The sequence below is a fragment of the Lepidothrix coronata genome, unplaced genomic scaffold (genome assembly GCF_001604755.1).
Source record: "Lepidothrix coronata isolate B3197 unplaced genomic scaffold, Lepidothrix_coronata-1.0 Scaffold58, whole genome shotgun sequence".
Classification (NCBI taxonomy): Eukaryota; Metazoa; Chordata; class Aves; order Passeriformes; family Pipridae; genus Lepidothrix; species Lepidothrix coronata.
This window is the reverse complement of record NW_016690238.1, coordinates 211,511-225,437: the sequence shown is the minus strand read 5'-3', so window position 1 is coordinate 225,437 and position 13,927 is coordinate 211,511. Positions and strand designations below refer to the sequence as shown.

Here is a 13,927-nt window from a genome sequence, read left to right as displayed (position 1 = left end):
GACACGCGCGGTCCCGACCCCTCACTTCCACGCAAGTGGGAACACACGTGGCTCTGATGCCGAGGACCCACCCCACCCACGCAGGCAGGGACACGCATGGTCCCGGTCTCTCAGACCCCTCACCCCAAGTGGGAACACGCACGACACTGAATCCCAAGCCTCTATGCAAGTGATAGCACACATGTCCCCCATCCCCCAGTTACCCCAAGCAAGAGGGGACACGCGTGTGCCCAATTCCCCAGGACCCCTTTCCCCACGCAGGCGGCGACACGCATGTCCCGATCTCCCCCCCCCCCAGGAGTGACACGCGTGACCCCCATCCCCCAGGACCCCTTTTCCCCTACAGTCGGAGCCACGCGTGTCCCAATCCCCTCGCCAGCGGGGTCACGCGTGTCCCCGAAGCCCCAGGACCCTTGTCCTCACGTAGGAGGTGACATGCGTGTCCTGATCCCCCAAGACCCCTGTCCCGCCTCCGCAGGCGGCGACACGGGCGTTCCTAACACCCAGGACTCCTGTCCGCCGTAGGGGGTGACACGCGTTACCGATCCCCTCGTAGGAGGTGACATGCGTGTCCTGATCCCCCAAGACCCCTGTCCCGCCTCCGCAGGCGGCGACACGGGCGTCCCTAACACCCAGGACTCCTGTCCGCCGTAGGGGGTGACACGCGTTACCGATCCCCTCGCAGGCGGTGACACGCGTGTCCCTGATCCCCCACGCCCCCTGTCCCCCCACAGGTGGTGACTCGCGTGCCCCCCATCCCCAGTCCCCCTGTCCCCGCGCAGGCGGTGACACGCGTGTCGCGGCGCTCACCTGCGGGCGCTGTGCGGGCAGTGCTGCGGGGCGGGCCGTGCCGCCGGTTACATACGGCCCGCGCCCGCCGCCGCCGCCTATAAGAGCGCCGTGCGGGACGGAGCCGCCCGCGCCCGCCGCCCGCGGCACCAGCACCAGCAGCAGGAGGTAGGTGGGGGGAAAGGGCGGCCGCCCCCCGCCCGCGAGCGGCCCCGCGAGGGGCCCCCGGCACTGCCCGCCCAACTCCGGGGGTCCCGACTCAAAGGGATGCTTCCCGCCTGGAATTAACCCTCGGTTTCTCCTATCCCGGTTTGACCCTCTTACAGGGGCAGGAGAGTGCAAGGAGGTCTCCCCCCTCGCCCCGCTTCCCCACCCGCGGATTGCAGCTCTTATCATTCAGTTTCCAGGGGGACAGGATTTCTCTTGTATCTACGGAAAATGCCGACCTGCAACCCTGAGCAACCCCAGCTCGAATTGCTGCTGGCTCTGCCGGCAGGAGTTTCTGGCTGAGCACTTCCAAAAATTTTTTTTTTACCTCAATTCATACCGGGGCAAGAAAATAGAGTTTCTGTAAGGAGAAACTTCTGGGGTTTGGGCAAACTTTCTGCTTCCTTTGTCTTTCTCCCCTGCAAGGCCAGAATATTTTAAACGTGAGATAAATTGTCCATTTTTGCTGAATTACTTATCCTTCCTTAAAGATATCTCCTGTCTTTCCTCTCTCCATACACTGTGACAGAGGAAAACAGGGGTCTCTAGTGCCACAGCCAGGCTTCAGCACGGAGGATGCTTTCCAAGGTTCTAGAGGTTTGCTTTCTCCTGCCCTGAGCTACAGGCACCACCTTTCCACTAGAAAGCTGCAAAAATGCCGAGGAGCTGGTCTTCTATGCAGGGTAATCAAGAGAGAAAGATTGGGTGGACAGCAAAAAAGTTGTTTCCCTGGAAAAATCTCTATAAAACAAGTCCCAGAAATTGCAAAGCAAAGAGGAGATGCAAACACCCCTTGGTGCTGGTTTAGAGATAAATTTAGATTTAACCAGGCAACATTTTCCATGTTATGTTCTGGGTTTTAATTGTTTTAAGCTGTGAAGAGTTGTGTTTTGGTAAATACAACTTGAAAATCTTTCTTTCCTTTGTTGCATCTCGTAGCAAATTTGGGCAAAGATACAAGGAAACCAGTGGAATTCAAGTCATTAAGATTTAACTCCTCCAAGGTTTAACTGCTCATTTATTTCTTCTCTGGCAGCAGCTCCGACTGTTTTGTGGGCACGTTTGCTGGGCTCGGGACCCACAGCTGGATTTCAGTAGCATCAGGAATCAGCTACAGCTCCTGCTTGCCAGGTAATCATGGCAATTGAAAGCTATCATTCTCCAGGTTAATCTTTCCAGGGAAATAACCCAAAGCTATTATAGCAAAATAACCCTAAGGAAGATTTGTAAGAACACATGACAGCTCTGTTAGTCTGGAGCAGAGTCAAGATAAGGTCAGGTCCAGATCTGTTGTAAAACCTCAGTCTCCATTAAACTCTTTGCTGTAATTACCTGGGTTACTGGACAGAAAATGATTCTGAAACCAAATGCTGCTTTATGCATTGAGAAGTGATTCAGCTGCTCAGGCAAACTGTTTTATGATACTTACTGTGATTCCCACCCACTTCTAGCGATTTGGGACTTGCTTTTTTGTGGCTGAGCTGCTCTGGGTTGGATATTACCTAAAACTATGATTAATACTGTTGGCAAAAAATAAGAATAAAATCAACTGCTCTGTACAGGGACAGAATGAAATGGTGTTTGGTCATGAGTCAGATTAGTTCTGGCATTCCCTGACTTTAGCTGACTTCCCAGGATAGTTACATGCAGAGAGGTTATTAAATAAGCAAAATAAGAGGGCTAAGCATGTAATCAGTTTTGGTAGAAAAGATTTAACCCAAGCACAGAATGAAGGTGTGTAGTTACTGGAACAGGAGTATCAGAGGGTGTTCAAAGTCGTCTGCAGGAATTACACACCTTGTCATTATATATAATCCACTTTCCTTTAGCCTTGAGATGTGCTCCCAGTGTTTGTGTGCTCCTTGGACCCACATCCCAGGACTAGGGGTTGTTTCTGGCCCCCCTGGACCAAGTGCAGTTCCCCAAATCAGCAGCTCCTGGGCAAAAGCTTCTTGGAGGAGATGGATGGGAATGGGAGTAGTGGGCTTTGTTCTGCTTGGCAATGGTGGCCTCTGACTGGGGATAATTTTGCTACTGTGAAATCTGTGTTCTCAGTGGTTCCTTGTAATTTTGAAGGATAGCTCCTCTGTGGTAGTCACTGGCTCGTGGACCTCCCCTAAGGGCTCACCACAAAGGGGAAAGCCCCGGCTGCACCTGCTGGAAGGAAAGACTCAGCTCTGTCCGGGCAGGAGCTGCTCAGCAGGTTCCTGCCCTTGGGCTGCTCCTCACGCTGCAGCAGAACGGTGGCTTTTGGTTCCTTGGGCTGGTGGAGCCCTGCCCCAGGCACCTCCTCTCCTCCACCGAGGGCTTTTGGGTGGTGCATTCTCTGCTGGGAATTTTGCCTGCCTGTTTCCTTACAGCGTCACATTTCCTTGTCCCTCCGGGGAGCTCTGAGGACCTCCTGCAGCTGGTTAATTGAGCTGGGGTTGGCCACCACGGGCTGGGGGCAGCTGGGCAGGGCAGTGCAGGGGCCCTGCTGTGACACCTCTCTCCCGCAGGCTCCCGGAGGTGCAGAATGACTCTCTTTGATGGCATCTACCCCTTCTACCCGCAGCAGAGGAAAGCTGCTGGCTTCGACATCAGCACCATTATAGTGATTGTGGTCTTCCTCACGTTGGCCTGCAGCTTCCTGCTCATCATCCCGGGCATCCGTGGACGGGCGGTGCGTGACCCTGGGGATAAGCAGCTGCTCCCTGTGTTCTGGATGTTGGGACACTCCCGGGTGGTTTGGGGTGATGCAGGAGGAGAGCTGGGGCTGTTCCTCCCTGCCTGATGTCCCACCTCTCTCCCTGCAGAGGTTGTACTGGACTCTCCGTGTTCTCCTGAGCCTCTTCGTGGGAGTGGTGATCGTTGGTAAGTGCTGTGCAGTCCTCGAAGGGGGATTTGGGGGCAGGATTAACCCCCAGGGCAGGGTCTGTGTCTGGGAAATGTGAGCTGGGGGTCACAGCCGTGGTTTGGTCGAGACTGGTTGCAGGACCTACCTTACCCCTGCTCTGCAAAGTACTCACACAGCTTTCTAAAAGGGCTTCCCCATCCCTGGCACAGGGGCTGAGAGCACTTGGAGGTGCTCATGGTTACTTCTGTGAGCTTTGCTGACTTTAACTCAAACAGCCCCAGCTCCACCGGGCTGCACAGCCCCGTGTTCCTCCCACCGTGTGTGTGACCCGACAGAGGCAGGACACAGGAACAGGCACAAAACCAGGGGTGAAGTGCAAAGAGCAGATTTATTTTCGTTACCTCTTCTACTGGAGGATCTTCTAAGAGCACTGGGTGGTGGCACACAGGCAGGGAGGGGACACTGGGACGGCGTGGCTCAGTCCGTGCTAGAGGTTCACCAAACCTGCTGTTCTCAATCTCAGTATTCCAGGGATTTGTGCAGGTGTAGTTTACTGATGTACTTTGATCTTTCCCGTAGCAGGGCAGGATCTCAAGCCCGTTCAATAGGTGCCTATGAGCTGTATAAACACAGATATTCCACTTCTCCAACACACAAGGCTAGACAGTGATTAGTATGGTCTATGGGTTTTTCTACACTCCAGTTGGAAGTCGATTGAGAGTGTTACAATCCTCCTCACCAATTTTCTATTCTCTTCCTCCGCTGTGTGAGCCTTCCTGTGCTGCCCAGGGCTGTGGCCAGGCACATTTTGGGCATGTGAGGAGCCTTGCAGTGACATGGAGGGAGCAGGCTGGAATAAAACACAAGCAGGGCAGTGGCTGTGGTGGTGAGGTAAAGACTTTCCCAGAGGCAAGGTGAGAGGAGATGGAGAGGATTTGATTTAGTAAAAACCAGGAAATCTTCTGTAATACCTGATGCTGGAAACCAGGCAGTGGGATTTCCAGCTTGGACAGGGCAATAGGAGGGGTAAGAAAAGAGGTACTGAGGGAATAGAAGACACCAGGTGGTGAGAGCAACCAGCCCTGACCTAAGTCAAAGAAATCCTGCTGCTGTGAAGGACAGGGTAGATTACAGGACTGCTCAGAGAGGGATGATGAAGTACAATCCAAAAGACTCAGCCCCTGATTCAACCAGGCATGAGAAGCAGGTAGCCAGGCTGTGACCAGCTGCCAGACACATGGACCAGCCTGGCATGTGGTTGCCACCCTGGAGATGTCCAGGTGCTGGGAGATGCCTGGGAACATGGTGCCAGGATGAAAATGGTAGAGGTCAGGGCTGGCTCCACAGCCTTATCCAGCCTTATCCCTGGAGAGCCATCCAGTGCTGCTCCGTGACAAGGATGCAGAGAGGTGCTGCTTGGGCACACGAGAGGAATGAATTGTTCTGGAGCCAGAGTCAGAGTTTGCTGGCAGCAGCAGGGTACCCTCGCTCCTGCGGCCAGAAAACATTCCTGTGGAGCTGCCACTGGATCAGTGCTCTCACAAGTTGATTCAGCAGCCAAACTTATTTTCAGGCATGTTTTGTTGTTCAGCCTGAGATCAAATCATTGGCTTCATTTTCAGCCCATTTCCCTGCTGGAAAATGAAGCCCATCGCAAAGTAGAAGTGCTTCAGGAAAGGATACCTTGTTCCAAAAAACATATACCAGAAATACTGCAAATTTTTCTTTTTCCCCCAGCTGGAATGACTGTCTGAGCTGTGATGGCACTTCCCACCCCTCTGCTTCACCTCCCTTTGATAGTGACCTTCACTATTCACTAATAGTGAAGTTTAGGGAGCTTAGTATGTGGATTGAGACTCACCCCTGTTCCTGTGGCTGATAACCAGGCTGATCTCTGAGCCCTGTCCCTGGGTGCTGTAGCGCTTGCTGTGGTGGGGAAGGGAAGCCCTGGAGAGGATGTCCAGGGAAGAATCAGGTCATGGCGTTCATCCCTGGTGATCTGAGCTCTGCTGCTCCCAGATCCAGGGGACTGATGTGTAGCAAGGGGAGAACCTGAGCTCAGCAGGGTGTGGGAGCTGGTTGAGGCACGTCCTGGTGGCTGAGTCAGGTCTCCTGCCCTCCTAACACTCCCTTCCAGAGCCATGGTGGGAACACTGCCATTGGTGCTCACCCATGATTCTCCCCTTGAGCATGACAAAGCCTGAGACCAGCCCCACTTTAACCCAAGCTTTACTTTTCCTGGCAGTTGTCCAGTTCACAGGGGACTGGGAGACTGGCTGGGTGCAGGCAAACACCTCCTACAAGTCCTTCAGCCGTGCCGTGGTGAACGCAGACATTGGGCTGCACATCGGCCTGGAGGGGGTGAATATCACACTCAAGGGTGAGTCTGACATCCCCATTTGAAGTTCTGGAGTGGCCATGGCACCAGGAGTCCCCAGCTGCCCTGTGGGAGCCTTTGGTCTGTGATGAGGCTCCTGGGACCTTGCTGTGCCCGTGGTCCCGGCTGGCAGTGCCCAGGTGCTGGCACACAGCAGGACCTCGGCTTCTCCCTCCTTCAGGAAACCCAGTGAAGCAGATCAATGAGACCATCAACTACAACGAGTACTTTTCCTGGAGCTTCAGTTCAAACTATGACCGCAGCTACAGCGAGGGGCTGGAGAAGGGGTTGCCCAGCCCCATCCTCTACGTGGCAGAGAAGTTCACCTCGCAGAGCCCCTGCGCCGTGCACAGGCAGTACCGCATCTCCGGCCACTACGCCTCGGCCACGCTCTGGTGAGCCTTCCTCTGCTCGTGCAGGCACAGGAGATGCAGGGATGTAGGAAGGGCTCTGAAGCTTTTTCCCTAGGCCTCTGAGGTGGATGGGATTGCATCCTACTAGTAGGAATGCTGTGTGCATGGAGAGGCCCCTGCAAGGCCTGCAGTCAAACTGGTTGCCCTGTAGGCATTTTAGAGTGAGCAGAGAGGAGGTCCTGGTTCTCTCTGCTGGCCAAATCCACCAGGGCTTGGCACAGGAGAGAGGGACATGGTGCAGGTCCTTGCTGTGATGTGGTAGTTATGGCAGAGGTCCAGAGAGGGCCACAGACACATGAAGAACTCTTCCAACTGCTCACTGCTCACTTGGGATGAGGGAAAGCTGTCCCACAGCTGTCAGGATGTGGTCCCTTCCACCATGGCTTGTGGAGGTCAGGGGCCATTGCAGTGCTGTTCTCCCTGCTCTGTGTTTGACAGCAGGGATGCAGAAGCTAAGAAAGTGGCCTGGTGATGATATGAAGCAAAAGCTCCTGGCCCATAACTGAGGACTTCCCCTGTCACCCAGCTCCTCAGCAAAATGCAGAGCTGCTGCCAATGACTTTTGCCTGCTTCTGCATTTATCTCAGTCCTGTGTGTGGCTCTCTGGCCCCATGTGTGGAAGAGCAGGGAGCTGAGATGGTTCAGATACACCAAATGGGCTGCCACGGCCTCCTTCAGACTGATACTGTCTGTGGGCTGAGCAATGCGAAGAGAAAATACATGTTTCTGCCTTCTGGGTGTAGCAGTGTGAGCTCTGCACATCTGTTGACTCAGCCTGGGGATTAGGGATCCCTCCTGCCTGCCCACAGAGCTTCTCCACCTTGTACAATGCACCCTGGAGCCCAGATTCTCTTCCCACATGGAAATCCTCACATAGATCACCTTAGTCCATGGCACTCACATAACTCATCTGTTGGTCTCCTCTTGTCTCCAGGGTGGCCTTTTGCACATGGATCATCTCCAACATTCTCTTCTCCATGCCTGCCCTTGTCTATGGAGGTTACATGCTCCTGGTCACAGGGGCCTTCATGACCTTCTCACTGCTCTCGTTCTCCACTGTGAGGAACTCCCCAATGTGCCTGATCCAGATTGGGGCTGCAACCCTGCATGTAGCCTATGGGGGATCCTTCTGGCTCACCCTAGTGGTTGGTAAGGACACCACGGTGCCCCAGGGTGCACCACCTTGTCCCTCTGGGTGTGAAAGAGTCCCAGTGTTTTCATCCCAGGTGGAAAGTGCAGTCCCCTGGAGCCCCAGCCTGTGCCTTGGCAAAGCAGATCCTGGCCAGAGGTGTGGACAGGAGTGGCAGAAGGGGGAGCACCATTCCCATCTCAAGGGCAGTGAAGGGACTTTTAGTTCCTGAGGTGCAAAGAGATGGGGATCACTTGCCTGGGTTTTAAGATACTCAGTGCAGCTGAAGCCCCCTCGTACAGTGGAAGGCCATCTTCCATAAGCAAAGGCACTGTCCCCTGGCAGGGGACCCTCAGAGGAGGGATGTGGGCTGGGAACTGTGCTGGTGTGCACAGGAACCCTCCCAGAGAGCACGTTTGTTTCCAGGCTTGCTCTGTTTTGTGGCTGGGATCACCGTTGTGGCACTGCACCACCTCAACTTGGACTTGCTGAAAACCTTCTTCGATCTCCGCGAGGACAAAGCTGAGGAGCACCAGGAAATGGCTGAAGTGTATGTCAACTCCTATTTTGTGAACAAGGCACTGGCTCCTCCTCAGCCCTCCGAAACCAACAGCCTCTAGAAGAAAGTTTTCCCCACTCCTTCCCTGAAGGTGAGCCCAAAAGGGCAGAACACAAACCCTTCTTGATGTCCCCACAGGCGCATTACCCTGTTCAACTGCCTTTGAAGGCCACATTCGGACAGGTCCGTGCTGGGAAGTACCTGCACAGACTATCTCCCTGACAGTGCCCTCTGGAAAACGGCAAGCTTTGCTGGCAAGCTGTAATCAGAGCAGCTCACAGCTCTAGAGACTTGAGCTGCACTCACCTGGGGGTCTCTGTGCCAAGAGAAAATCCCTTTCTGCTCTATGCCCTGGCACAGTGGGGAGTAGAAATCTCCAATGGCTGGTTCCCACTGAAAGTGAAAATCTGAGCTGACAGGTGACATTCTTCATGGGGAGCATCCACAACACCCACGACTCCAGGGATTAAACTTGCTCCTTTCTTCCCCAAGCACTGACATTTAGTGTAGAACTTGAGGTGAAGCCAGGAAAACCAGGCCCAGATCCAGGCTCCGCAGGCTGGATGTTGCAGGAGCTGAAATAAAAAAATCTGCTCCAGTAATAATGACTGAGTAAATGTACAATGGAGTTTGCTGGGGAAAATGTGATGGGGGGATTATTTTCACTTTCAGATTTGGGCTTTAATAGACAAGACTTGTAGTCAGGTGTGGGCCAAAAAGATGCCTAAGGAAAGGAGGGAGAAGGAAGAATGAAGTTACCCCTGTCCAGCTGGAGCATACCTGGGCTGTCTGGGCAGCAGGACAGGGGGAGATTCTGCCCCTCTGCCTTGCTCAGGTGAGACTCCACCTGCAGAACTGCCTCCAGCTCTGGAGCCCAACATCAGAAGAACATGTTGCTGCTGGAGCCAGGCCAGAGGAGGCCCTGGAGATACTCTGAGGGTTGTTAAGACCCTTGCTGTTAAGTTACTTATTTCTGTCACACAATATTTGTGTTGCACTAATGTGATTTGTTATGTACGAGAATTATTTTCAATAAAACTTTATTAAAAACCCTCTCATTTGAAACACTGTGGGCATTTGGGGGCTGGTTTCTTAAGAGGGGTTGTGGGGCACATCTGAAGGTGACTTCTGGAGAGCCCCCAGCAACAGCAGCCTTTCCATGGAGAGGATGCCTCAAAGGAAGGACGAGTCTCGCTGGCACGTTTCAAGGTAAGCCACTGAGAAACCTTTGTCCTGAGGAGCAGCATGTTGTGAGGGTGTAAGAGAACCTCAAAAGGACTTTAACTAGCTGAGTGGTGGGACAAAAGCCATAAGATTAAACCAACAAAACTCCCTTAGGCAAGGGAGGATCCTTTCTTGAGAATTTCTTGCATCCAAACATGTCAGGCTTGAAGGCATCAATGGGAAGATGCTACAGCCAACCACAAATTGCTGGGGTTGGTGTGGGACAGATCCCATGACTGTAAGCACAGGAGGCTGAGGGGTTTCCCATCCTTTCTACCACTGCATCTGGCTTTCTCCAACCTTAATCTTCTCCTTTTGGGCATGGTTCCTCCTCAAGAGCATCCTCACCAGAAAGAAAAGTTTGTGCTGTTGCATCAGACATACAAGGGTATGAGAGGAGAGGCTTAGGAGGGTTGAATTTCTACTGAATAAATTAGAGGGGTTTGTTGTGCCTTGGATCTAGTCCATCTGTAGGCTGAACCATCTCCTGGTAGAAACCATTGTGAACATCCTGCCCTGAGGTCTCCCAAGCCTAAGGAGTTCAGCTCCAAACAGTTTTGAGTTCTCTAGGTTCTCGTTGAAGGCTCTTCCATCCGGAGTGGGATGTGTCATGGCTGAGCACCTCCTCCCCAGAGGTCCTGCCCCATGATGATCCCTCTGCAAAATCCTCTGCTGGGCTAGACATCACTCCCATCAAACCTTCCAGATGCCTGGGGTCACTCCAGGAGCTAAAGTCCCTCCATATCCCCCCTGCTTGTTTGCCTGGGGATGTCCTGATACCCTGCTAAGGGCATATTGATTGGACTTTATTGCCCTGAACCAACCGGCTGTAGTTGGATGCCCCATACAGGACCACTAAAGGGCTCTGCCTTTTCCTTCTCCCTTCCCTGTGGCTGCCTTCAGCCCTCAGAGGGACACTTCTATCAAAAGACAAGTGAAAGGCCAGGTCCAACTTATTTTACTGAGATACAGGGAAAATAAGTGAGCACAAAAGAGAAAAAAAAGAAGTTGTGAAATCTGCACAGGGGAAAAGGAGTGCAAACCTGCAGTGTGTTCCCTCCCTCCCTGCGTGGGCAAGGTGCCAGCAGCCAGGACTGGGTGGCTGCATCCACCTTGGGTGTGCAGAATTCCAGTGTCTCATGCCCCATGACATGAGTGTTTCCACAGCTGAGCAGCAGGAACACAGGCCTCCCAGACCAGAGGTGCTGCTCCCCTGTCACTGGTTGGTTACAGCTGATCTCCGAGGCACTGTAGCACCTCTGTTCCCACCTTCTCCTCTCCCTCCCTCCCACCTGATCTGAGACCTCCAGCATCCTGCTAAATCATGGTCCTCCTTGCCATCCTGCCCTTCACCCCAAGAGGAGACGCTGGATACAAGGCACCCTGATGAGCACAGTTCCACCTGTACTTCCTGACCGCTGACGGGGAGAGCATCCCTGGGCAGACGGGATTTCTTGGGGGTCTTCAGGGTGGAGGTACTGTTGCAGGGGCTCTACTTCTCCTTTGGTTCATATCAGTGAGTCTGCAGTTACTTGGTTTCTCCCCGGTTTGTTCTGGTTTGATCTCTGTACCCTGGGGAGGACTCAGGCTTTGTTGGGAGGGACTAAGGGGAAGGGCAGTAGCCCAGTGCCTGGAACTGGACAGCCAAGGTTGGGGCATGGGTTCTCCTCACGACAAAATTTCTTCCAGCTGCTGCTGAGTAAAACAACAGGGGAAAAAAAAAGAAAAGGACAAACTCTTTTATTTGAGACATCTTTCCAGATTTGGACATTCTCATCACACGGCACTTGTCGTGTCTCTGGGCTCCTGCTGGATTTGGTGAATTCAGGAGCAGTGTCCTCAGGCCTTGCCCTGCCTCCCCCATGGTTCACAGCTGGGTGGCTGTCACCTCGGAGAGCTCGGCCGGTGGGACCATCCACACGTCCTGCACGGAGCAGCTGGGCTCGGCCAGCAGGCAGGGCTTGTCCCACACCTCCTCTGCTCCCTTTTTCTTGTCCAGGTTAAAGATGAGCTTCAGCTTCTCCGGCTCCATGGAGTTCAGGATGATGACACCCAAACCCAGCAGCAGGCACAGCAGCCCTGCCATGCACAGCACAGGGACACATTAACACCTCCTCCCAATGTATCCCAGCTCCATCCAGATCCAGGCGGAGGATGGCGACATGTGGCATCACCTGGTAGGTCTAGGGAAGGTGTTATTTCCCTTTCCACATCTGGATTCTGACATCAGTCTGGGCTCTCCCATAAAAAAAGGGGGGTCAGTGAATTAGGGCAGAGAGTTAGGGCTGGAGCTGGGGAAAGGCTGGAGGAGCTGGGCTTGTTTAGCCTGAAAAAGAGGAGTGTCCAGGGGAACTTAGTTGCCATCTGTCCTTGGAGGTGTTATAACATGGGAAATTCTGGTTTGATGAAAGGAAATAATTGCTCCCCATGAGTGGGACTGCTGTGGGGCAGGTTCTGAAAGCAGAGGGAATCTCTGTCTGTGGGGACATCCACCAACAGATTGAATAAGGCTGGTGTGGCTTTGAGGTTATCCCTGTTGTGGGAGAGGGACCCCTGAGGGTCCTTCCAGGCCAGGTCTTTCCCTGACTCTACAATTCCTGACTGTCACGCTCTCCTCTGGGCACACCTCCAGCAGATAACTTCAGCCATTCATATCTCTTGACTGCTCATCTCTTTCCCCCCCAACCTTGGGGGAAAAAAATCTTTTATGCCCTTAAAAAAAGAAAAAAGTAATTTTCTGTGACCCAGACATGGAGACAGAAGGGGTGAAGTCCTGTTGAAACATCACTGCAGGGATGGAGAAGAAAAGCCCCTGGGGCCAGCTGAGCACTCACCTGTCACTAATGTCAGCCAGAAGGATTCACCATAGTCTGTTTTCAAGGAAACTGGGCCAAACCAGATGGGGCACTTGGGGGTGTTCCTCGCAGTGAAGAAGAAGAGCAGTGAGAAGAGGATCAGTGCAGCAGTGAGCAAAAGCATGTAACCACCGTGGAGCAGGATGGACATGGAGAATAGCAAGATGGAAATGAGCCACGTGCAGAAAGCCAACCTGTGAAAGGACCATAAAACCAAGTAGGAAGCATCCTGGGATGAATGTTTGGAGAATCCACTCAGGGCCTCCTCTCCACTTCCCAAGGGAGGGACACAGCACTGGGCAACCTGCTCTAGCTGGCCTTGCTTCGGCAGGTGGGCTGGGCAGGCTGATCAGAGGACACCCATTACAACCCAAACAATTCTGTACCTACATGAATGATGGAGCTGTGGGACAGGTCCAGCAGTGGTGGAGAGGGATCTCTACACCTGGGAACATTCAGTGTTGAACTTCGCAAAGCCCCAAGCACCTGGATATGGCTTTGACATCAGCTCTGCTCTGGGTGTGGGACTGGAGTAGAAATCTCTGGACATCCCTCCAAATTAACTTTTTTTTTCGATTCTTGTGATCATCCACAACTGGCCACCCCCAGGCAGTTCTTACCTGTTCAGAGGGCCAATGGCACCAAGGGACACCTTTGTCTGGAGAACTGCACCTTAAGCCATGCCCACAGCTGATTCAGCACCTGGAGTGAACCCAGCTGCCAGCCCTGCCCTGTGTGTGAGGTTTGGGTTTAGCCCACTGGGGAGATGAGCCTAACAGCTCAGTTTTTCTTATTCCAAGAATAATAATGAAAAACAAATTTTCATCAGCATTCCTTCCTTGAAATACTCCTCCTCAATAACAGGAATGTTTGGGCAGGGATATTTATTCTTCCTGAAAATAAAACAGGAGATGTAGACGGGGACCCGGAGCCCTTCCCCATAGGGAGAATTGCAAGGCTCACTCTTTCCTCACTCTTTCCCACCACCTCTGAGGCACATGGGGGTGCTACGAGACTCCACGATCACAAAACACACAAGGGCTCTCAGCTTTGCACCACAGGACAGCCTCTGAGCACCCTCGTGTTGGTCCCTCCTGCTTCCCACAGGCAGGTCTCATGCCCTCTTGGGCGTGCAAGAGGAAACCCTTCACAGCTGGTCTTACTGGGGCTCCTTGTCTTAGTCCTTGGGAGAGGATCCTGAACTATAAGCCTCACAGCTGCATCTGTTTTCCCTTAAATGAAGAATAATTTTTCTCTGATCATAATTTTGTACATCAGGACAGAGGACACAGAAAAGGACTCCAGAGAGATGGGTAAAAGTTGCCCCTCTGCTCTGGAGCCAGGCTGGGAGAGATGGGGGTATTCAGCTGGAGAAGACAAGGCTCCAGGGAGACCTTAGAATCCCTTCCAGTGTCTAAAGGGGCTCCAAGAGAGCTGGAGAGGGAATTTGGACAATGGCCTGGAGGGACAGGCCAAGGGGGAATGGCTTCCCACTGTCAGAGGGCAGGGTTAGATGGGATAGTGGGAGGCAATTGTTG

General features: G+C 53.2%; 2 protein-coding genes across 2 annotated transcripts in view; one reads left to right on the top strand and one right to left on the bottom strand.

Annotated features, from left to right (window-relative positions):
- Window positions 1–3,511: 3,511 nt before the first annotated feature.
- LOC108498278 (dual oxidase maturation factor 2-like) lies at window positions 3,512–8,500 on the top strand. Its single transcript, XM_017816756.1, has 6 exons — window positions 3,512–3,658; window positions 3,792–3,849; window positions 6,078–6,212; window positions 6,391–6,604; window positions 7,557–7,771; window positions 8,178–8,500. Exons 1-6 carry the CDS (start codon window positions 3,512–3,514, stop codon window positions 8,369–8,371), a joined length of 963 nt encoding a protein of 320 aa, XP_017672245.1. The 3' UTR covers window positions 8,372–8,500.
- Window positions 8,501–11,401: 2,901 nt separating this feature from the next.
- LOC108498248 (dual oxidase maturation factor 1-like) overlaps window positions 11,402–13,927 on the bottom strand; it is a 4,800-nt gene continuing 2,274 nt past the window's right edge. The window contains exons 4-6 of the mRNA XM_017816728.1: window positions 13,010–13,041; window positions 12,369–12,583; window positions 11,402–11,613 (exon numbers count right to left, since the gene is read on the bottom strand). Of these exons, the coding sequence (XP_017672217.1) occupies window positions 11,402–11,613; window positions 12,369–12,583; window positions 13,010–13,041 (459 nt within the window). The remainder of the gene's footprint in view (window positions 11,614–12,368; window positions 12,584–13,009; window positions 13,042–13,927) is intronic.

Bases quoted from the DNA above. Each gene is read 5' to 3' on its own strand.
- LOC108498278 (XM_017816756.1), top strand. From the start codon at position 3,512: ATGACTCTCTTTGATGGCATCTACCCCTTCTACCCGCAGCAGAGGAAA. The intron at 3,659-3,791 runs GTGCGTGACCCT...CTCTCCCTGCAG, and splicing joins CGGGCATCCGTGGACGGGCG to AGGTTGTACTGGACTCTCCG. The intron at 3,850-6,077 runs GTAAGTGCTGTG...TTTTCCTGGCAG, and splicing joins CGTGGGAGTGGTGATCGTTG to TTGTCCAGTTCACAGGGGAC.